At 41.0% G+C, this 23338-nt stretch overlaps 2 protein-coding genes across 3 annotated transcripts; one reads left to right on the forward strand and one right to left on the reverse strand.

Annotated features, from left to right (window-relative positions):
* Positions 1-2755: 2755 nt before the first annotated feature.
* Positions 2756-6010, forward strand: arl16 (ADP-ribosylation factor-like 16). The gene is made up of 5 exons (XM_086088829.1): positions 2756-2942; positions 3177-3232; positions 4096-4212; positions 4291-4406; positions 4871-6010. The coding sequence occupies exons 1-5, from the start codon at positions 2867-2869 to the stop codon at positions 5031-5033; spliced, it is 528 nt and encodes a 175-aa protein (XP_085944955.1). The 5' UTR covers positions 2756-2866; the 3' UTR covers positions 5034-6010.
* On the reverse strand, positions 5074-22446 carry epn3a (epsin 3a). 2 transcript variants are annotated; one of them, XM_086088807.1, is made up of 11 exons: positions 22044-22446; positions 18978-19691; positions 13071-13189; positions 11649-11747; positions 11108-11197; positions 10860-10943; positions 9996-10113; positions 9403-9555; positions 7747-7809; positions 7453-7683; positions 5074-6351 (listed from the first exon to the last, which is right to left on the reverse strand). In XM_086088807.1, exons 2-11 carry the CDS (start codon positions 19534-19536, stop codon positions 6083-6085), a joined length of 1785 nt encoding a protein of 594 aa, XP_085944933.1. In that variant the 5' UTR covers positions 19537-19691; positions 22044-22446; the 3' UTR covers positions 5074-6082. The 2 variants fall into 2 exon arrangements, with proteins under 2 accessions (XP_085944933.1, XP_085944943.1); XM_086088817.1 differs by lacking the exon at positions 11649-11747 and having other exon boundaries at positions 22044-22441.
* Between the last annotated feature and the right edge of the window lie 892 nt (positions 22447-23338).

The raw sequence follows: 23338 nt of genomic DNA on the forward strand, positions 1-23338 counted from the left end.
GTCCATTTCAGTGAATGAGCAGGACTCAAGGCTGGTGATTCATCCCCATGATGTCCAATCTGCTTTTAGGTCTGTCTGCACAAAAAAAGGCCTCAGGACCGGATGGGATATCTGCCTTTCTGCTAAAATCCTGTGCAGAGGAGCTCACAGCGGCATGGCAGCCCATCTTCCAGAGATCTGTGGACTCACACTCCATTCCCAGTCTCTGGAAAAAATCAGTAATCACCCCGGTTCCTAAAAAACAATGTCCTGTGGTCAATAATGACTTCAGGCCTGTGGCTCGAACTTCTATTGTCATGAAGTGTTTCGAGAGGCTGATGGTGACTCTGCTCAGGGGGGAGGTGGATGCACACTTAGACTCCCTTCAGTTTGCCTACAAGCAGGGTCGCGGCACTGACGATGCTATCAACAGCATCACACATCTGGTCAGCAAACACCTAGACGGCCCTAAAGCTTATGCACGTGTGTTGTTCGTAGACTTTAGCTCAGCGTTCAACACAATGCAGCCGCACCTGCTTTTGGGTAAACTGAAGGAGATGAATGTGAACCCGTACATCTCGAGGTGGTATCACTCCTTCCTGACACAGCGCACACAGCAAGTCAGGGTCAACAGCTCCCTCTCGGAACCCAGATTGATAAGCACAGGCGCCCCACAGGGCTGCGTCAGCTCCCCGGTCCTCTTCACGTTGTACACAAATGATTGTGTGACATCACACCCAGAGAACTTTATCATTAAGTTCTCTGATGACACAGCTATCGTCAGCTTGCTGCAGGCCGGCGGTAGCCCACTGGACTATTTCTCAGAAATAGAGACATTTGTCCAGTGGTGTGACCAGAATCATCTTGTGCTCAATGTGGGGAAGACGGAGGAGGTGATATTTGATCCAAAAACTGTTGGTGACCACAGGCCAGTCGTCATTAAAAGCAATCACATCAGCCAGGTGGGTTCATACAGGTATTTGGGGGTCCACATTGACAACACACTCAGCTGGAGGGTACATGTTGGAAGTCTCTGCTCCAAACTCCAACAGCGTCTCTATTTCCTACGCAGACTTAGGGTCTATGGAGTGGAGCAGAGGATCATGCTGTTGTTCTACCGGGCTGCATTGGAAAGTATCATCAGATACGGCATTGCGGCCTGGTACGGCAACCTGACTGTGCAGTCAAGGTCACAGATTGCCGGTCTGGTGCGGACTGCCATGAAGATCATGGGGGTCAGGAATCATCCTTCCCTACAGATGCTTTATGAGCGGTCCGTCACCGGACTGGCACAGAAAATTGTTACTGACCCGACTCACATTCTGCATCATGAGTTCCAGCTACTGCCTTCCGGCAGGAGATTCAGGGCCCCCAGAACCAGGCTGAACCGCTACAAGAACTCATTCCTGCCGACATCCATCAAACTGCTTAACAACCGACATTAACTCAGTACAATAGATATATGGTGCAATGTTGTGTGTGTGGAATATATGCAGCCGTGCTGTACATACTCATGTGTATATATATATATATATATATATATATATATATATATATATATATATATATATATATATATATATATATATATATATATATTTAGGAGTGTGTGTGTGTATATGGGTGTGTGCAGTCCTTATGTATGTACTTCTCTACACATGTATACTTCTGTGAAGATTTCTTATTGCTGCACTTCTTATTTAACTTTAATTTGATCTTTCTATTCTGTTGTTTCTTCTTTACTGTAACTGCAGCTGGACGGAGTCCAGGAAAAAGTTCCCCACGGGGAAAATAAAAGTATATCGTATCGTATCGTATCGTATCGTATTATAATGTCATTAAAATTGAAACTTCGATTTATCCTTATTGTCTTAATATTTGTTATGGTTTTAGAGTCAATTTTTGCAATTTTTTGTATGCAATATTTTAGTTATATTTATATTAAAAATGTCCCCAAATAGGATTGTTCCCTCATATTTTTTTCTATGACATTGCAGAATCGGTCCTAGTATTATCATGTCAGATATATGTAGGCCCTATTATGTCTATGGAAGATGAAAATGTGTTTATATTTAGGACTGCAGAGTGCAGGTATTAGTATTATGCATATGATTTTGAATAATTTAATAAATTGCACAACTAATAGATTTCTTGTTTGACTCCTGCAGATTTCTTTTATAGTTCAAATTTCAAATGTCTATTTTGTTTTAATTGTTTTGTAGGCACCACATTTTGTTAGTTTAAAAATTGCCACGTCTGTATTTAAATTTATGTTGTTAACAATTATTGATAAGGAAGGTTTGTTGTGATTTTACATTTATTTTGCGGATTCACCAGACAACAAAATCCACATAGATTTGTAGCCATGAATATTCAAATACAATCAAGGTATTTTTTCTTGTGTGGAAAATTCCTTCATATAGGCCTATTTTCCAAACAAAAGAGGGGATTTATACTACCTGTCTTCCCACATTGACAAAGCTGTCCTTTCAAATATTCTAAAAACACTGTCCTATAAACCTCTCTGCAAAACAGCGTGACCCCGACGATGGTGTTTGAATCCCTAAACAATGATACCAACATTCGCTATCTTTACAGGATTCAGTGATGTTCAACGTGACGTATTGCCTGTTTACAAACGAAAGGTTTGCTCGGCCTCCAAAGGTTTTTTGGTTTGTTTTTTCTCCCCTCGCCCTCCAAAGGTTTGGTCTTTATTCCTTCCCATAGTATTTATATTTTGAAGACCAATGAGAACCGGAATCCCGGACCGTCACTTGTTCTATCAGGGACGAGTTGACTGATCACGTGACTGTCACCATGGTTCCCTGTGATGCTACGTTGCTACATGCTATTAGTGTGCTAATACGCAGAGGCCCCTGAAAACAAAATGAGCAGTAATGAAGTGTGCTTGCTCCTCGGAGCTACGGGCGTCGGGAAGACACTACTCTTAAAACGACTCCTCAATATCCTTTTTGCCCGTTTGCGATTACTAAACTCTAAAGGCTAGAAGCTGTTAGTTGCTAGCTTGAATTTTTGCGCATGCCTTAGCAAAAGTACGTCAGTGTACCATGATTAGTGTTGCGAGTTGCAGCTGAAAATACGACATTTACGACTGTATTCTAACTGGAATTATAATTTGGTATTTGAATAATTTAATTTAAACGTTGCTACTGTTGCTTTCTTAACCTTTCGTCCAGAGCTCAGTTTGCATGGAGCTGTAGCAGTGGACAGCCCTCCACACACACTGCCAACTGTAAGTTACAATACAATACAGTATTTTATTGCTTAACTCAACTTGGGTTTATAGGGCACAACAGAAATTACGTTTACAAAACCATTATGTTATTTTATTTTCTACTTGTTTATATACTGTATATTTTAAATGTTTATATTTTTTTAAAAAAACGAGCATATATGGATTGTATGTAAAAATTAGTAAAACAATTGAGCTTTTTGATACGATATTTTTAGTCTGTATATTGATACATAATTGCATATATTTTTCATTTTCCATCCATCGGTTTTCTGAACCGCTTATTCCTCACAAGGGTCAGCTGGCTTTGGGCATTCGGCAGCCAAGTACACCAAACTGGTTGCCAGCCATTCGCAGGGCACACAGAGACAAACAACCATTCACACACGTATTTATTACTTTTAAATACAGTTTTTCTATTTTATTGTATTTTTTAAATTTATTTATCAATTTGTTACATTAAAATACAAATTATTTATTTAATTCGTTTTGATATATTTTCTGATACTAAGTTTGAAGTTGTAAATATTCCATTTAAAACAAGTTAAATATATTGTTAATTAACTTGGTTATGATTGTCATACTACTACTATTTACTTAAAATATTTTTTTCAATTATATTAAAACGAGAGTAAATTATACATATTTATTGTATTTCTATCTATTATATATATATAAGTGTTGTTCCGATACCGGAACCGGCAAAGGCCCGATACTGCATAAAAACAGTGGTATCGGCATCGGCAAGTACTAACAAGTAACATGTATATGCAACATATATATATATATATATCGTTTTTTATGTTTTTTGAGTTCATAGTCATTTAAAAATCTATTTTATTGGGTGTGTAACACCACCTCAGGTAGGAACCAACCTGACGGACGTGACGCTGAGGCGGAAGAAGCTGACAGTGAGGGAGCTGGGAGGCTGCATGGGCCCAATATGGCCCAGTTACTTTAATGGCTGCTCATCAGTCATAGTAAGTGTGCTTCCACACACTGAAGATCAATACATGCCAGAAAACATACGTAGAATGTACTGTATGTTTGTGTTTAAGTTTGTGGTGGACTCAGCCAACATCGCTCAAGTGTCGGCATCGTGTATCCAGCTGCTGTCGGTGCTTTCTGCCGAGCCTCTGAGAGACGCTTCTGTGCTTATAATCTTTAACAAGAGGTAGAGACACAACAGTTATGCTTTACACACATAACTTATAGCACCTTTCATGGGACCCAAGGATGCTTAACAATATACTATATATATATATATATATATATATATATATATATATATATATATATATATATATATATATATATATATATATATATATATATATATATATATATATATATCCACCAAGATCACCTGACTACACAGAGCAGGCATTCACAGCCCCCCTCCGTCAACGAACCGTCAATGACATTTAATCAGGCATGTCTGTCGTTGATCATCAATGTAGCGGCATTGTTGAAGGGGCATTGTGCTGTGATTGGTGGAGATGAAGTTAGGAAAAGATCCATCCACACAAGGATTAAAAACAGCCAGGGAAGCAGCATGATGGAATAAATTGGGAGTCGGGACGAAGTCATCAGAATTAACCTGGCTGTTATGTTCTTGCCACGTTGGTTCCCATCCAGGGACATGCCTTGCACCATGAGCCTAGTGGAGATCAAGTCCCTGTTCAGATTGGATGATGTGGTGGCCTGCGCTCCTCAGCCAATCACCATGCTGGAAGTGAGTGCCCGCTCCGGAGGACTACAGGAGGTGTTGGCGTGGCTGGAATCCGTCGCCATCAAGTGACATTTAGTCGGCGTGAAAAAAAAGACAAAAGGTCAAGTCATTGTTTGATGTACAGTAATTTATTCAATCATTAGACCTTTTTGGATGAACGCAGACATGTTTTAATTGGTCTGAAAATGATTATTTACTGAATAATATATGCCAGCAATCTAAAGTGACAGGCAGAAAAATTACAATGGATGGCAGAAGGTACATAAACTGTGTGTCCACTTTTTCTGGCATTTTTGTTTTGTGGTGCGTCTTGAGATTTTTCTCAAGTAAAATATGTCTTATAAAGTGACCGCGATGTGATTTATGTTTACAATGATCCTGCAGGGGGCGTACAGTGGACGTCAAATAAAAATGGGGGAGGCTGTTAACTGACTTGATCGTTCACATTTATGTTGATTGAGAAGTGGACTTTACAACATTGAGAGTTAGCCCCAAAATGAGTTTAACATGACACTATTACACAGCTATTATACTTTTGGGGAAAGGGACAAGCAAGGCATTTATTTGAAGGCGTTTATTCTTCTAACTGATTAATGGGGGCACGGTATCTATTTTTGAGGACCAAACTAAACACACGTGGAAGCAATTAATGCAGTGCTTCCATTACACTTTACTAATGCTGTGTTGATTTAAGCGTAAAACTTGAAGCACTTTTAGCCCACATAAACTATATTATCTTCCAGTTGTGAAACCCACAGATGTTGTTCTAACAGTGCTGCGTATGTTCATAGTGTATAACAGCAGCAACAGCAGCAGGTGGTGAGACAAACAGCTGAGTGTGCGACAGGATTGTTGGCTACACAAAGGCAGCAGAACACATTTGAGTGGAAATAAAGGCCAAAGTGCAACGACGACAACTTAGACTTTTTTGTCTGTTGTCACGTTAGCCAATTAGCAATAGCCTGAAAAGGTGTTTTACACGATACATCGTTTCTAACCTGTTAACGCATTCATTAGCTTGTTATGCCACAATGTATGGGGGAAGAAAGAGGGGGGGGGTCACTTGATTCCATTGGTCTGCAGTTCAATTTCCCTTTTGTCACGAGTTGAATCGTTTCTCATAGGAAAGGATTCTGATTGTTCAGCTCAGGCTGCGACGTCATAGCGCCGCCCGTGGAAAGGGGCAACAGAGGCTGGGGCAGATCCAGGCCAGTGTGGATGGGGTGGGTGAAGGACGACGGGAGGCTGGCAGGCTGCTGGCTGCCGGGCAGAGGCAGGGAGGCGCTGTAGGGGAGGGGAGGCTGCAGCGTGCCTGAGCCCATTTGACCCAGAGTACGTCTATCTGGCTCTGGATCGAATGGGTTGATGGGGGTGGAAGAATCCGCACCTAAAAAGGTTAGAAAGGTTAGTTTTGTAACAATAGCTGCACCCCCAATTCAATTTATTGATGCTATTTCTGTCGTAGTTAAAATCATTTGACTGCTGTTGAAAATCCCTCCCTTTTTTTGTCATGGAAAGAAAAAACAGTAAGAGACTTTACACACAGGCATTGAAGAGTTAATAGCTGAGCTCATTTCAACCTTATTGGTAACCAAAACGGGAGCAAATAATTTGTGCCTTTTTTCTTCCTCATGGCAAAAGACACTACTTGTGACTTCACACACAAGCATTAAATAAGGCGGGGGGGGGGGGGGGGATAAGTAACTTCACATAATTAGAAAGAGTTAAGTGCTGAGCCCTTATGAACTCTGTTGCTAACCAAAACGGCAAACACCTCCTTCAAATAAAGACCTTTCTTATCCCCTCAGGCCCAGGGTCGAATTTTTTGGTGTGACTTCACATACAGATGAGAGGTCACAGCTGAGCCCATTTGAACTGGGTTACCAACTTAAACAACAACAAATAAACACCTCCCTCAATTACATGCCTTTCTTATCCCCAACACAACTGATGACTTCACACTTTAAACTCACAAAAACACAGGAAAAAAAAAATCTCCCTTAAATAGATTAATCTTTTTTTCCCTACAGGGGAAAAAATACAATTAATGACTTAACACAGCGACATTTAAGAGTTAAGCCAAGCCCATTTGAACCAGAACAATAAGAAATAAACGCCTCCCTATAGATGCCTCTCTAAACAGCTTTGACTTCATTAAAAGTTATCAGCTGAGCAGATTTGATCCCTGAAGCTAACCAAAACAGCAGGAAGCAAATGCTTCTTTCAACTATGTGCCTCCTTTTCCCCATAAAACCTGTGAAAGGTTCAAACTAATGGGTTGTTTACACAACTTTTTAAATTAAAACAGCTAACAGTGAAAGACAGCTTTTTAAAAACGGAGACTCCGCATCGTTTGATAATGAGCTAGATCTCAGAGGGGTACATGATTACTGTAAACAGATGAGACACATTACTAACCTAATTCCAATTCTCAACCCAAATTAGATGCAAAGTATTCAAAACACACTTGCCCTAAATCAGCAGTTACCTGATAAAAAAGGGTTCATGGTCTTGGCTTGGGAGTTACCACTGATCAGCGCGTCAAGGTCGACCAGAGAAGCGGCCGCGGGGCCGAGGAACGACTCAGGAGTACGCAGCGTGCGAGGCTTGGGCTCTGGCAGGGTCTGCCCTACCCGGTGCAAGTCAAACATCTCGGGGCTGCCCTCCCTCTGCCCGTTGAGCTTACCGCCGTCCATGGCCTCGTCATACAGATCGTCATCTGGAAGAAGAGTTTCACAGTGGGCAAAAGTATTGGGACAAAGCAATAGCGTGCATTGATTACCTGAGGGGCTTATAGTTCGGAGGCGAGACTTTTTTGGTGTCGTGAAGGGATCCGCCGATGATCCTGAAACATGGGAACATAGTCATCCATCCGTTTTCTGTAGCGCATGTCCCCCCCAGCTGACTTAGGCTCCCAGCAGTGGTCAGCAACCAATCACAGGGCACATATCGGTTCAACCCCTCTACCAGGTGTTCTCTCTTGTTCTACCCTCTGTGTCATGTTAATCTGTCTGTCCATTGCAACCCAGCCGGCCGAGGCAGACGGTCAGGTTCTAGTCAAGGTTGATATTGTTCACACAAATTTCACTATTGGTCTATCCTCACACTGCAAAAACTGACATTGTAAGTAAGATATAATTTCTTAAATTTAACCTAAATTTGCTTATTTTGCTTTGACAAGTTATTTTTACTTAAAATGAAATTGTCAAACAAGATCATTGTGCATATTTTAAGATACTTATTACTTAATTATCTTATTTGATCAAGCAGTCTTGGCATTGAGTGTTAACAGCTAGTTTTAAGTACTGTGAGGCTTAAAACAAGTATTTTTTCACATTTTAAGATGACAACCAATCTAAGGCCCTGAATTGGGGTTTCATAAGTTGAATTTTCTCATTTTAAGTTTTTGCACAATCTAGTAATAATATAAATGGAACAAATACAGGTATGAAAACAATCAGACAAAAGTGCAATATAGCTTAAGTGGTTCATTTTGTTATATTTACTAAACACATTTTTCCTTGTTCCAGTACCAGCTCAGTGGCCTCGTGGTAATGTGCCTCCCCTCAGACTTGGAGGTTGTGGGTTTAAACCCTGGCTGGGTCATACCAAAGGCAATGAAAAATGGGTAAAAAATACTTATGTATTTTAAGAAAATAGTTCTATTTATTGCAGCTTGAAAAAAGTCAACATTACTTGTATTTAGTCTAAAAATACTATTTTCAAGACCGCTGTGGTTTCCAAAATCTTACAGGTTAATTTAAGTAACATTTTCTTGTTCTGTTAGCAGATAATTTTGCTTATTTGAAGTAATAATTTTCTTATTTTACTATATTTTTTCTTAGATTTTCTACTGTCCTTTTTGCAGTGCAATTCCCCATGTGCTGTCTGTTATTTCTGCATTATTGACCAAATTCAAGTATTTAAAATAGCTTCAGACCAAATCTATTAACTCTCTTGAATGCTCAACTATCTGAAAAGTGTTGCAAAACTCCACCACTTCCCTCACTCTGCTGGAGCCGTGCAGCATTATGCTCCCTCAAGATTGAGAGTCTGGATATTTTTAGACAATAATGAGTGAAAATAAGTGAGATACATTTGAGTAAGCCCGTTTTGTTAAAATAGATTGCTCTAATGCTTTGGTACACAACACGAAGGTATGTTGTGTACAAGTATATTTCCGTCGATTACTCGTCACCGCTTTGAGAAAGAGTTTGGGAAAATGATGTAACCGCAGTTTGTTCTTTTTAAGTATCGAAAGGCTTTCTGACTGGTTGGGGAGGGGGGGGGGGGGGGGCGTGAGCGCAGACTTTGATATAAACGGCTGGAGGCTGCATTCTACCATTTTAATAAAGGACAGGGTAATAAATTAGCGTGTTGCCCATAATATAATTATTATAAAAATGACACAAGATAGAATTATGAAATATACACCCACCTGTGGCCCATGGGTTGGAAGAGGCTGAGCTAGATGGGGGGTCCCAAGGGTTGGCTGGGGGTGGGCTCGGGTTCCAGGGTGGAGGGGGGCTACTGGTGGAGGGCGGTATCATCCAGGCGTTGTCATACAATCCTGACGAGCTGCTACTTCCATCTTGAAAAGCAAGAACATTAGTTGGTAACACGTTTTCGCCCACACAGAGTGCCCACCCACCCAACATGCATAATGTCATCTTTAATAAATCACAAGGCTTTATTCATTCCAGTAAGACCAATAAAATGCCAATAGGTGACAGTATTACCCCACAAACACCTTCCTGTTCCCTCTTCATCACAGGTCTGTTTTTTGGTTATTAATTTTTTAGTTTTATAATATAGTGGTTAACTTCTTTTATACTTGTAAGACCATTAAGAATGCTAAAATTGTATTTATGACATTGCCTATTTAATTAATCAAGGTTTTAAGATGACTTGACATTTTTCCTATTTCTGTATTTATTTATTTTTTTTAATATAATGTATGTGTGATCCGACCACGCTGATCTTCAGATTCTTAGAAGCAAACATTTCATCACGTATTCCTCTGACACTCACCCAAGGGGTCCCAGGTGTCTGTGCCCCTGGCATGAGTGGATGTATTATGCCACACATTTTTACTCGGAGGAGGATTTTTGGGCACTGCAAAAACATCTACCAGGTCCATGAAAGCAGTCTGAAAACATGGAAAAAACAAATTGGTATACATCTTGTCACACACGTAGTTTGAACATGACCCCCATAAAAGCTAATCTTGCTCTGCAAGCTAAATTCTCGCGGTATTTGAGATCGCGAACTCCTGAGAATACATCTTGTGCCGAGCCCGTTGATTTCTACCGATCGGTTCGGACCAATCACAGAGCGACATTGTGTTTGGAGCAGGATATGCTTCTGTGACGAAAGCAGGAATCACCGACAGTCGACACCGTGGGAAACAAACTAACCTAACATGAATGAATGGACGCTGCAATTAATTATGTTCTTGCAAAATTACTCATCGTTTTCTTGTAGAATGTTGGACAGCGGAGCTTCGTGCATTTTTACCTGGTAAAGATGTTTTTTTTTTTTTTTTCTAAGACGAGACCGAAGACAACATTTTCATCTGTTGCCGTAATTGGTCAAAACGAATGTGTACAAGATGCAAACAGAGGGCAGGAAATTCGAACCCGAATCCAGTTTGAACACTATTGGCCAGAGGCTTGCAGGAGTTCCCATTATGAACAGCTAAGGTGTTAATTTACTACTAATTAAAAAATGTTTCGGGTCACAAATAGTCAAATGCAAAGGCTATTGTAAAGGTATTTTGGGCAAATTGTTACAAAGTCCAGCTTTAAGTTAACAAAATCTATCTACTAACATCTGATCCTTCTGCAACCCCCTCCCCACTCTCAATAGGGTATTCCATACCCCAAAGTTTCATACCCCGCCTTTAGATGACATCTCGCGTTTGCTCTCCTCCACAGCTTTTTTGAACATTGTCTCGTCTCCTTGGCGACCGAGTTGCTCCTGTCAAAACATAGACTTCGCGTCATCACTTATGATAGATTTCTTTGTTTTTACTAAGCCTCCAATTGATAAGAAAAAAATTTCAACATCCCACCACTAGACAAAAATACCATTTATAATCATATGCCCTGATATATTTAATAGTGATTTTATTTGTAGCTTACCTGTTTGTGTGCCTCCTTGCTCATGTTCATGGCTAACTTGAGCTGGGAGTCTTCATCCATGTCCAGCCTGCCGGATGTTTGCTTGACTGACTACGAGAGGGTCAAAAAGCAAACAAAACATTGTTATGACATTGTCTGTCGTCACCCTGGGGCACCATAAGTGTCTCACCTCACACCACTGAGAATAGATAATTGACCAGTTTGTTAAATAAAGACCTGGATGAGAAAGTTATCCAATATGACCTCAACACACTAGATGGACAAATGTATTGGGTTGATAAAATGGAGTCGTTCCGCCATTCTGCAGCTAGAACAGCTTCCACTTTTCTGGGAAGACTTCCGAGGTTTATGGAGTGTTCGCACAAAAGTGGACGCATGGATTTGATCAGGGTCAGCTAAGACGTTTAGTAAAAGCACTCATTAACTACAATGTCTCAATACAATTGTCCATGTGGTGTAAGAAAGCTGCTAGGAAGAGGAAGAGAGCAAAATATATATTTTTTATTTTTCCTTCTTGAACCTGGACCCAGTGAAGTGGTACCTTCTTAGCCTCTTTGCTGAGGCTCATAGAGATCTGCATTGCAGTCTTTTCATCGAGAACCAGTGTTGTTGTAGTAGTAGTAGTAGTAGTCGTAGGAGGCTAGAGTCAAGGGGAGCAAGGATTAGGAGCAAGGACTCGAGGTACAACCTGAGACCATTTCTTCATTTGATGCGCTAAAATCATTTATTCACAGTAAGTACACTTCCTTCTAGCAAGTTCTCCGTGACAAGGAGGGCAGGCTGTGTGTCGGGTGCCTGGGCGTGGATCAATAAGTGCTTCCTGTTTGACTGGCTCACAGTGATGGATCCAAAAGCCATTACAGGCTGAGTCTGAGACAGAGACGATCTGTTCTTAGCGAAATGGCGGCATGCATAAGTGGGGCTTAATGATTCCACTGGACACGGACGTGCGCAATGTCATCTCACGGTTGGTTCTTTATGGTACTTTTTTTTGGGCATTGTTGTCTTTAATAAATGCGCACACACACATTACAGTTACTTATAATAATAATAATAATGAATTGGATTTATATAGTGCTTTTTTGGACACTTAAAGACGCTTCACAGTGGGCGCATTATTCGTGCGCTCACACATTTACACTCTGGTGGCGGTAAACTACTTAAGTAGCCACATCTGCCCTGGGGCAGGCTGACAGAAGCGTGGCTGCCAGTGTGCGCCTACGGCCCCTCTGACCACCACCAAACATTCGCACCTTCCATACACCAGTGTGTGAGTAGCACTGGAGGCAATGTGCGTGAAGTGCCTTGCCCAAGGACGCAACGACGCATGACTCGGGGAGAGCGGGGATCGAACAGCCAACCTTCCGGTTACTGGACGACCGTCTCTACACCCTGAGCCATGGCCGCCACACTTCTCACCGAGATATAGAGATCATATGGCCAATGGTACTTTGACCAATACAACATACAGTTCATACGACTCTCAGACTACAAGGCAAACATCATCTTTTTTTATTCAGGACAAAACACGATCACGCAAGTGGAACTTTAATATAGTTATTAGTTCCGAATAATTAGTTGTCTATCATTTACGTCACTTGTAATTGACAATATAACTTCAAAACCTTAGCTGCTTAAAGGAAGCTCATACACTCCACAAAAAAAGAACGAAACAGTCCAAACAATATGGGAGGGAACACCAGGAGATCATACACTCCTAATTTGTTTCATTGTGCAGCCCTACCAAATATTACGGTAATATTTCAAAATACACACAATGAAGGCAGCACAGAACTGAGCAGCAAATTGCACAATGATGTAAAGATCGTTGACCGAAAACCTAACAAAAGATCATTTGTAATGTATATGTTTCCTACTGTTCACTGTTTTGCTGTGCTTCACACTTTTGCTCAGTAGTGTTCACAGTATACAATAAGTTGTGTATACGTGCAATTCGGCATACCTTTTCTTTCTCCTCCCGGCTCATGGCCAGGGCCAGCTGCAGCTGGAGCTCCTCCTCCCCGGTGGTGGTCGGCCGAGCTTGCTCCAAGTCGGGCGCGAGCTGAGGCGAGGAAGAGGAGGCTGGAGGAAGGAGAGGAGAGGGGACTGAGTGTTTCGGGAAGTAGCAAAAACATTTGACAGAAGGAGCCAACATGGACAGAAACAAAACACTTTGACTGCGTTCTCGGGTCAGAAAGGCGCTGGTACTGGCGCTGAATGTTAATTTATCTGCCGGCGCTCGTTGTTTAGGATCTTTGTTGCCCTTGCTTGCCATTCGGTGGGCCCGCAAAGAGAACAATGCTGCGCCTGTGAGGAGAGTTTGGGGGGAGAAGACGGAAGATGGACGGGGAATTGGAACGCGGCCCATCGAAATAGCACAAATCCTCAGGGTGGGTTTGCACAACTGCGTACGCCCAGGACAAGCCAGGCTTTTTATATTTACTAAATACCAAAGCATGGTAGCAGATAATGTATTCATTAATATTTATTGTGACGTGGAGAGTACATACAAACCCACAAAAAAAAAAAACTCCACCAATTTTTTTTTTACAAATTCATCCATCCATTTTCCTAACAACTTATCCTCACGAGGGTCATGGGCATGCTGGAGCCTATCCCAGCATGTTAGTCGTAATTAGTTGTACAGCATACAGCCCCAGCTTCATTTTCCCATCACTAGTAAACGGTACTTCATGTATATAACGCTTTTCCACCTTACAAGGCCCTCAAAGCGCTTTACATTTGACTACTCAATCACTTAGTGATGATGCAAAATCAGGAGCAACTGGGGGTTCAGTATCTTGCTCAAGGACACTTCGACGTGGTCACAGTGGCATGGTATCGAACCCACAACCTCTGGCTCGAACGACCACTCCCTCACCGTTCCACGCCGCCCCAATTGTCAAATGTTGACAATGACCACTAATTTATTGTATAACTTGGATAACCAATTTACTTCAATAAATATAGGGAGGACATGCAGCCTTCCTAAAGACAATGTAAATTTCCCCCAAATGCTTTGACTATAATGTGTCAATTGTAATTTGTTGCATGACTTTAACACCTTACAATTATGTGAAGCGGGGTGTACAGAACCACAAAAAAGAAAAACACTTTCCCAACAATGCCCACACCCCACATCAAGTATCTTCTTTTCCTCAGGACCAATATGGTCACATGAGTGTAACTTTAATACACAGTTAGTGACTTCATGTCTCCAGGGGTGAGCGGACGGACACTCATACACTCCCCCTTTCAAGAAAATCTTTGAAACAATGTAAAGGTATAAATATTTTGCCCGTACAAGGAGTCTTGTGCTCCTTCTGTAGAAGCACTGGACCACGTGGCTGTTGTCTGAAGGCACACCTTCCTGACCAAATATTCAGAGAATGCATATTAGGGCTGGGGAGGGAAGTTGGGGTGTATTTGCTAGAAAGAAATGGACTTTAGAGGAACTGGAGGCAGTAAAACAGTCAGATAGTGTCTGCAAATGTGCCTCTGATCACACCTTGAAGCCACCACTGTTGGATCTGCTACCGTTTTACAGATTTTAATTAAAAAACACACAGAGCACCTGAAGGCCCAAAGGGCGTTACTGTATGTTTGTTTTTCAGTCACAGCGACGATAGAAAGCAGTCCTTGGCGAAAAATTTGATATTATGAAGTTGCCATAACAACATAACAAAATATAGCGCCCCCTAGCGTGGAAAAACATGCATCAATCCCGGCACGTTTGACCGAGGGCTACAAAAATTGGCAGGCACGTGAAGCGCCCTGAGACACACAAAAAAGTCAGTGGAAGCCAGATCCTAAAATGTACAGGAAGTGAGCTATGAATTTTTGAATGTCCAATTTTGGCCCATTTTTGCACATTCACTGTGGTCGTTCTTTTTGCCCATTTGCCAACAGTTTTCATCCAATTTACTTCTAACTTGGCATGTATCATCTCAAGACCTGGGAAAACAACTGGGAAAAAAAAATCTTGACTTTTTGAAATACTATATGACAAGGGCGGGGCCTCAAATTTTGCCTTTAATATTTCCTTCATCAAAAAAGAGGAAATGCTTAATAACTCCGCTGTACAAGCTCCAAAAAATTCCAAACTTCTCATGCATTTTAATAGCCCGGCCTAAAAACATCTATATAATAATATTCGGTTATTCATGTAGCGCCACCTAATGGTGACAGGAAATGTCATACTTTACATATGTATCTATTGTGCCGAGCCCGTTAACCCGGGATCAAGTTGAAAGATGTTGATCATGCCCAACACCAAATATTGTAACTGTTCGCCAAAGGGCGTGGCCGTTACGGTGCCGCGAAGTCTGATGATTCCCCGTGACAATAAAAGCTGTGTTAACTTGACTTAGATGATCCTATCTTCTCAAAATCTGACACATTTGATGAGAGTCCAGGTCTGAATACATCTACGAACTTATATTTATTCGTACTGATAGCGCCACTTACTGGCAAGTTTTTAACTTTTTTTCTCCAACCACGTTAACTGGATCTACCTCACATTTGCTCAGAAGAGTGTTAACGGCTTCATGATGTCATAACACGAAGTTTGTGAGTTTTCGCGAATCGCTGTGGGCGTGGCAAGGGACTGTTCGCCAAGAAAACAACGCCAATTTTGAGGGCCTAAACATGCACAGTAACTCATGAAACTTGGCACACACATCTGGCCCGGGAACAATATAAATAAAATGAGCAATATTTTACCGTGATTTTTTGAGCGTGAAGGTTTCTCTATGACAATACTCAATTATAAATATAGCGCCACCTAGCCCTTGGGTCGACGGAAAAAAATTACGACACATAAGGTATTTTCATATTTGTACAAAATGTTTATACTTTTGTAAGTGTGATAACTAAGTCATTTATGAATATATATTTTTTTACTTTCGACCACTCAAAATTTTTAGTGGCATCAGACCTATCCATACATATGTACTTTTTATTTATTTATTCATTCATTTATTATGTCCTCTATGGACAATAAAAGCAATATTGTGCTACGAGTAAAACTAACGATGATGTGTATATATGTTGCCAAAAAATCAAACAGAGGCTGATTTTTGAGGGTCTTAACATTGTCCAAAACTCATTGAGCTTTGCACACTCAATCAAACAATCCATAATATGTAAAGGTTTATTATGCCATTTTCAAATAATTTCTGCTTCGAATGTGCAACTACCCAAACGTGCCAGTACCCCAACTTGCAAGACCCCGAAATGGCCCGGGCTGCGAGGGCCCATTTATAGCTGCCCGCAGCTCTATTTCTTATTATTATTGTAATAAGATTAATAATTATAATAATAATTAAAATAATAATTAAAATAATAATCATTTATTTTATAGTCCCAAAATGTTACTGTTTTGTCATGAAAACAAGGCAACTCTGTAATGGATTCATTCCAATATTTCAAACAGGAAAGGTTTTAAAAAGTTGTATTTAAAGTTCATGGACCAGTTCTGTCCTTTAAGCGGTAATGCGTATGACGCGTGTACCGGTTTGCTTGGTTTTGGACGCATGCACACATAAGCGGTGGGGGCCTTGTGACTTTTTCTCTTTTGTAACTACATATAGCTGATGTGGCTGTACACAGGAGAATGACAGGAATGCTGAAGGCCGACAGCCAGACAAGAGCAAAATCGAAATCTATCTTCCAAAAGAAAAGGTTGCATATGTCTTTTTAACACGTGATGGTTTGTGCATTCCATGACCGGTCACATGGCTCGACAATTCATGTACACACCCCTCTTAAAATACCGGTACCTGTTTTTTCTCAGACTTAAATCCTATGTTAGTTCAATTGTATTTCTCATTCTTTTGTTCTAGACTGTAGTATCTGTGATTGATTGTATGTGAATTTAAGTTACATGTAAGTCAGAGAATGGGAGACGGTTGGCTGTTGTTAGCTCAGGTTAGGGAGTGTACGCATTTAGAGCCTAGACTTCAGTTGTGGACGATGCAACTAGTGTATGAAAGTAGGGATGCCCGATAATGCTATTTACAACCGATACGATGGACCAATAATTTTGAGAGTGCCGATGTCAATAACCGATAAGTATGCTGATAATTGTTTGCAAAATTAACTTGAATACAAATAAAAAAAAATTATCAGATTAATCACACCATAGAATTTTGATTAATCACTTAATTGGAAAGGCTTTTTAATCAACATTTTTTCCCCCTAAATTTGAAGAGCATCTATTATGTGTTCATTCGTTTGAAATTTAATGTTATGAGGATTTCTTCCACATTTTTTGATCCACTGCACGCTTTCATCCTCCTCTCTCATCATCAGTTAAATACTTGCATACTTTAAAATAAAATGGGGAAAAAAAGACCCCAATAGTTTGATATGAACAAATATTCTGAATGTCATACGCAAACATGTATTAAATGCTTTACTTTAATGCATGTAGTTATGTTTATTGCTCAAGCACAACCTACCTTAAAAGTAAACATCCGCTGTCAAACTAAAGGATCATATGCGGTTGAAATTAATATTGTGATTAATCTGCGTTAATACGTGATTAATGTGATAATTTTTTTCGATTAATTAATGAATTAATGCTTTAACTTTGACAGCCCTAATACAAATATACTTTTGAGTCCACTCATACAAGTCTAACATGTACAAAATACATTGAAACCTTGTGTAAAGCACCATTAAGCTAATATCTTTGCTTCAAAGACGACCAGTAACTCATTTTGAGTTGGCCAAAACAAAACTGTCAAAATGCAACAAAAATTTTTGATTTTGGGTAGACACAGTTAAGAAAGCCCACACATCACAAATATGTGACACTACCATAGGAGAGGGGAGGGGCTGAGGAGTTGGGCCGCAACCACAACAGTTGGACCAACGCGGCAAGTCTATTATTATCGGCGGATTTATTTATCATCTGGTTTATCTGTATGACATCAAATTGGTCAATAATTGCCGAACATTATCTGGCACCGATATTATCGTGCATCCCTATATCTAAGTGTTTATTATGTGTTTATTTTGCTATGGGTAGTTCTATAAAGCAATTGATAACACCGGCAGCTGTATGTATCCTTGACTTGTGGGGACATTAAAATAACTAACTAGTGGTAAGCTACAGTATATTAAATAAGCAAACACTATAATACCTTGGTGTTGCACCTTGGTTAGTTCTGCTTTGCGGTATGGTACGCATTGCAGTTGATGTTTTGTTTGTTTTTTAGATGTACATCAACCCAAACTTGAGTGTACACCTGGACCGGTCGCTAGCCAATCGCACAAAAAACATTTACACGTACAGTCACACCTATGGACAATTTAGACCTCCATCCATCCATTTTCTAGAATGCTTGTTCTCATTAAGATCACGCGTGAGCTAGAGTCTATCCCATCTGACCTTGGACCAAAGGTGAAGTGCGGCCTGGATTGGTTGCAAGTCACAAAAGTAGACAATTTAAATTCCAAGTCAGGCTTCCCCAATTCTGGTCCTCATAGGCCAGAATCCTGCAGGTTTTAGATGTTTCCATCCTCCAACACACCCCATTCATATAATCAGCTAATCAGCAACCGCTGATAATGATCCAGATTTTTACAATCAGGTGTGTTGGAGGACGGAAACATCTGAACCCTGCAGGACTCCGGCCTTTGAGGACAAGTAATGGGAAAGCCTGTCCTAACTTGTCCATAGGGATTTGTCGTGCGACATGTGGCAGAGAGTAGGGTGCCGAACAAGCTTCAGTCCATTCCATCCAGAATTTCTAATGCACACTATCTATCTATCTATCTATTCGTCCGTCCATCCATCCGTCCATCTATCTATCGTAAAAAAGAATGATGATATGTATGAGGTGTGGCTCGTCTTTTTACTCACATTGGTGCAAACTTCTGGACCCGTACGTCCCGTAGTGGCTGGCGGCGTGAGTAGCTGGGTATGCAGGAGGCAGCTCGCCATATTCACCATAGACCCCCACCATGCGCGACTTGGTCTTCAACGCCTGGGCCCTATCATTCTTCAGCTTTTCGGGGTCCTTCAGCAGAGCCACTAGTTTCTTGGCTTTTTCGCGGATATGGATACCCTGGTCCTCCCCGTCACGGTCTATGTACTGGAAATCCTTCAGGGTCTGTATAGAGAAGATGTTGTCCCGGCACTCCTGCGCCACACGGGTTGAGCCTGTCTTGACCAGGTAGTCCAGCAAGGTGAGTGCCTTGTAAACATGGCGCCAGTTCTTGCCGTGGTCGTTGAGCCGCCTCCAGATCATACCCATGACCTCGGTGAACGCCACCATGTTGAAGGACAGGTCAGCGATCTCGTCCATCAGCGAGCTGGAGGCACCCCAAGGGTCGTTGGAGGTGGCCTCGCGCACCTTAATTTCGGCCTCCGTATAGTTATTGACCACATTTTTCATCTGGCGGCGCAGGGAGGTCTGCATGGCAGCGGTGGTGTTCAGTGTTCCAGTAAAAAAAAAAAAAAAAAAGAGGAGGGGGCTCTTCAAACAGAAGCGCAGAAAAAAATAGAGATGAGGTTTAAGTCCAGATAAGTCCAACCCTTGTCTTTGCAGCTTCAATTGTATCTACAAGTTTGTTCCTGTTGGGGAGGAAGACAATGCATGAGATGTTTAAGATCACATGGGGAAAAATTATTTGTATATACGCAAATGTACAGAAAGTAGCAATGACAGAAAATATAGAATTGCCTCTATGGACCTCGGACAATAAATCAATAAAAAAAACTGACATAATATTTTGTCCATATTTAAAATTGTACTTTTGTTATACATCTAGTTAGGAAGTGCGTGGTCCTATGTAGCCCCCCAGTAGCGCTGATGAAAAATTGTGACCCCCCCCCTCCATCAATTGTCAATAGGTGTGACTCTATATTTTACAGTCTTCAATTAAGATAACATTGCATATTTTGGAAATGTAGGAGAAAAATCGTCGCACAAGCAAACTTCACACTGGAAGGCCACAGCAGAGATTCCAAATCTTATAACGGTGAGATATACATGCTAACTAACCACTAGCCACTGTGCTGTCCTGGAAGCATAAAATTGTCCAAAACGAACACAAAGTCAAGAGGAACAACAGGGACTCGCCCAACACAACTAAATAAAAGGTGTTAAGAGGGGAGGCAAAACTACACTGTGCCACGAAACTTGACACCGAGGCTCATCTTTCTATGGGACAATGCAAAGTGATTACAGTGCAAAACACAATGCATTGTTTCCAAGTAAACTCTGTTTAACCCACTTCCTGTTTCTGTTAAGTAAAAAAATAATTTGACAGGAATTAGGGGAGCTCTTTTGAAATCTTGCATTTGTTACTCCACGGTTCATTACATTGGACTGCACTTTGAACTGATCAATACTGTTAGGTTGGATGAACTGATAACGTTCCAAATGCAATACACACATGAGCCACATCATTAGGTACACCTGCACTATGACAAGTTGTAACTTGTAAAATGTCTGCCTTGACAAAGATAATGGTCAGTTTTGTTTGACAATAAAAATGTCCCTCGATATGATACCGCATACTGTACTTCAAATAAACAATAATCAAAATCAAAGTGAGCATTGTGAGTTTGTCACCTACATGTTTTGACCACCTTTGTTGGTTATCAGGTATCTCGTAGCTAATTAACTACAGTACAGGCCACGAAACATTGTAAAGAAACTGAATAACCTGTTAAAGTTATTAATGACTCAAATTATGGTTAAACAATGGACAAGGTTAATTTTTCCTTTTCAAAGTCTGAGTCATTGTAGCCGTTATGTGGTACATTCCACCCCAAATTTAAAAAGGAACCTTCCAGCCCGCTCCCAACATACATATGACGTCATCTTCCCTCAAAGAAGGAAGTAGTAGCTTGCTGATTGACAAACAGGGGTGGCGGTAGGAATTGACAATTCCGAGTGTACGTCACAAGTCAAAATGGTGGTCAACTCAAGGAAATGATGCTCTCCGCTCATTGAAAAGCAGTGGGTTTTGGATCGATGTAATTTGATTTGTGAGGATTATATTGATTTCATAATGTGATTAAATATCGTTTGACTACTATAACAATCTGCCTGGTTTGTATGCTAGTCACAGGCCCCCATGTATCAGTCAAGCCCTACTTTAGCTCAGAGAGCGAAACAAATCCTGGAGTCTTGCCTGCTTATTTAAAAAAAAAAAACATAAACAAAAACAAAAATATGTTGGTTCCCCCCACATTTTTGGAGACAGATTATACAAATGAATTTCTAGTTATTTCTGAGAGGGTAGAATACTTTTTGTTGTTGTTTTTAATTTATTATTGATTTATTTTATTCGCCACAATTGTCTCTTAATAGACTGCACAGGTGAAGGGCTCGTCAGTCTCATTAAGTCGTGTACTTTACACACCCCCTTGCCCAAAATGGAGAGGAAATAAACAAAGAAAAATACCCGTGATTAATTAGCCACCTGCGCTACGTCACGGCGACTCTGTCGTGCACTTCCTGTTACTTTATTGACGACATAACTATATGTAAACAGGAAAATAGTTTTTTGTTTTTACATAAAATCTCCACTTAAGCCAAGTTTCAACGATAGTGATTCGGGTTAACATCGTCTACACGGTCCTTTTATTTATGCTTACACAAAAACAACATAGCCTTGCGCCTAACTAGTAACTAGTACTGTATATTCCACGTAATGCAAGTCTAAATGGACGAACTGAATGGCAGAATTCATATTAGATAACATTTCTAAAGCACATTTTAGTTGACATTGTCCTGTACGTGTCGAATTGTCCCGGGACGTTACGTCGAACGGGACGAGGTGAACTATCTCACCGTGACTCAGCTTCTGTGATTTCGAGGGGGGGAAATTAAGAAATAAAATTAAGATTTAAGACATAATAGGCTAATACAATAAATACTCATTTTCATTTCCTCTTCCCTCCCCACTCTCTTACCTTCATGTCATGGCAGCGTCAGGCTCCCAACTTGAGTAGGAGGAGGAAAGACCAAAATGTGCCTCCGCCTCTCGGCATGTCCCGACCTGGCGGATGAGGAAAAACACTAAAAGTGCGCAAAGATATCTTCTGTCTCGGTCCAAATCCACGGGAAAAAAATACAAACTCCCCCGTTTATTTTAATGTAATGCAATCCTGCGTAACGACTGCGAAACCCCCTGCACCTCTCCTGAAAATACACCAAAGTGCAGGGGAGGAGGAGTGGAGTGGTTAGGGTGGCTGGCCTGCATGCACTATGCATGCAGAGTCAGGCTTAACCCTTTCATTGCCCAAAAGCTGGCTAAAGTCCTCATAGGCTGCTGTACAAATACTTATGTAAAGACTGCGAAACGTGGCTACAGACTCAGAAATGTTGGCTACTTAAGTTACAAATGCTTTTTCTATCAATAAAATTCCCGTTTTGACAACTTTGCACAACAAAATAATTCATGAATACCAGAGGGTAGTAGTTTTAAGACACAAACGGTCCAGCACAAATCCTTCCTAGTGCTGACAACAATTCCCATAAATTAGACAAGAGGTGGGGAATAGCTTGCTTCTCCAAATCTGTTGTTAAATGTTTCCTCCATGCTAAAGTGGCCATGCCAGCCCAAAGCCCTGATCCACAAGCTGGCTATCAAGTTGGGAGTGAAAAAAAAAAAATCCCCCACCTCCTCGCTGCTGACATCAGATACAGGCACTCACTGCTGACAACAAGGTGCTCTAAAACGGCCAAGCTTTTAATTTGTCCCTTCGTGATGAGCGCACACACATCCTACAACGAGGCACTCTTATGCAGTCACTCCAACACGAAGCCCCAGTCCACATGCTGCCTGGCAAGAAGGACTCCGCCCCCCACCCTTTCACACTCTTTCAGCTTTTTCTGCATGACATGCATGCACTCACAGCTGACAACGAGGCACTCTAAAGCGGCCACCCCAGTGATCAATTCGAAAGGACGATGTATTTTTGGGGTGTAGGCATAGCTAGCTAACTGCTGATGCAAACAAAGATGCTCAAGTTCTTGCTGTACATAATATGTGAGGGGCTAATCATGTCCAGATGCCCTACTCCAACGTTCATCTCTACACCATTTTCCCCACATCTAAAAAAAAAAATCTGAAAAACTGAAATGATGAAAAACAGTTGTGTATCTCCACAACATTGTACATAGCTCTCAGTCTTTTAATGTTTCTAGCAATGATCTCCAAACATGTACACAAACCATTGAGGTTCATTGAAGACTCTAAATTGTT

Source organism: Leptonotus elevatus, chromosome 1, assembly GCF_054856555.1.
Source record: "Leptonotus elevatus isolate MCC_2025b chromosome 1, RoL_Lele_1.0, whole genome shotgun sequence".
NCBI classification, from domain to species: Eukaryota; Metazoa; Chordata; class Actinopteri; order Syngnathiformes; family Syngnathidae; genus Leptonotus; species Leptonotus elevatus.

What these genes read in the sequence shown, in the direction of transcription:
- arl16 (XM_086088829.1), top strand. Translation starts at nt 2,867, where the DNA reads ATGAGCAGTAATGAAGTGTGCTTGCTCCTCGGAGCTACGGGCGTCGGG. An exon ending in ACTCTTAAAACGACTCCTCA is followed by an intron (nt 2,943 to 3,176) that starts ATATCCTTTTTG and finishes CCTTTCGTCCAG; the next exon opens with AGCTCAGTTTGCATGGAGCT. An exon ending in CTCCACACACACTGCCAACT is followed by an intron (nt 3,233 to 4,095) that starts GTAAGTTACAAT and finishes ACACCACCTCAG; the next exon opens with GTAGGAACCAACCTGACGGA.
- epn3a (XM_086088807.1), bottom strand. Translation starts at nt 19,536, where the DNA reads ATGCAGACCTCCCTGCGCCGCCAGATGAAAAATGTGGTCAATAACTAT. An exon ending in GCCGGGAGGAGAAAGAAAAG is followed by an intron (nt 11,748 to 13,070) that starts GTATGCCGAATT and finishes CCTTGACTCTAG; the next exon opens with CCTCCTACGACTACTACTAC. An exon ending in GCAAGGAGGCACACAAACAG is followed by an intron (nt 10,944 to 11,107) that starts GTAAGCTACAAA and finishes ATGTTTTGACAG; the next exon opens with GAGCAACTCGGTCGCCAAGG.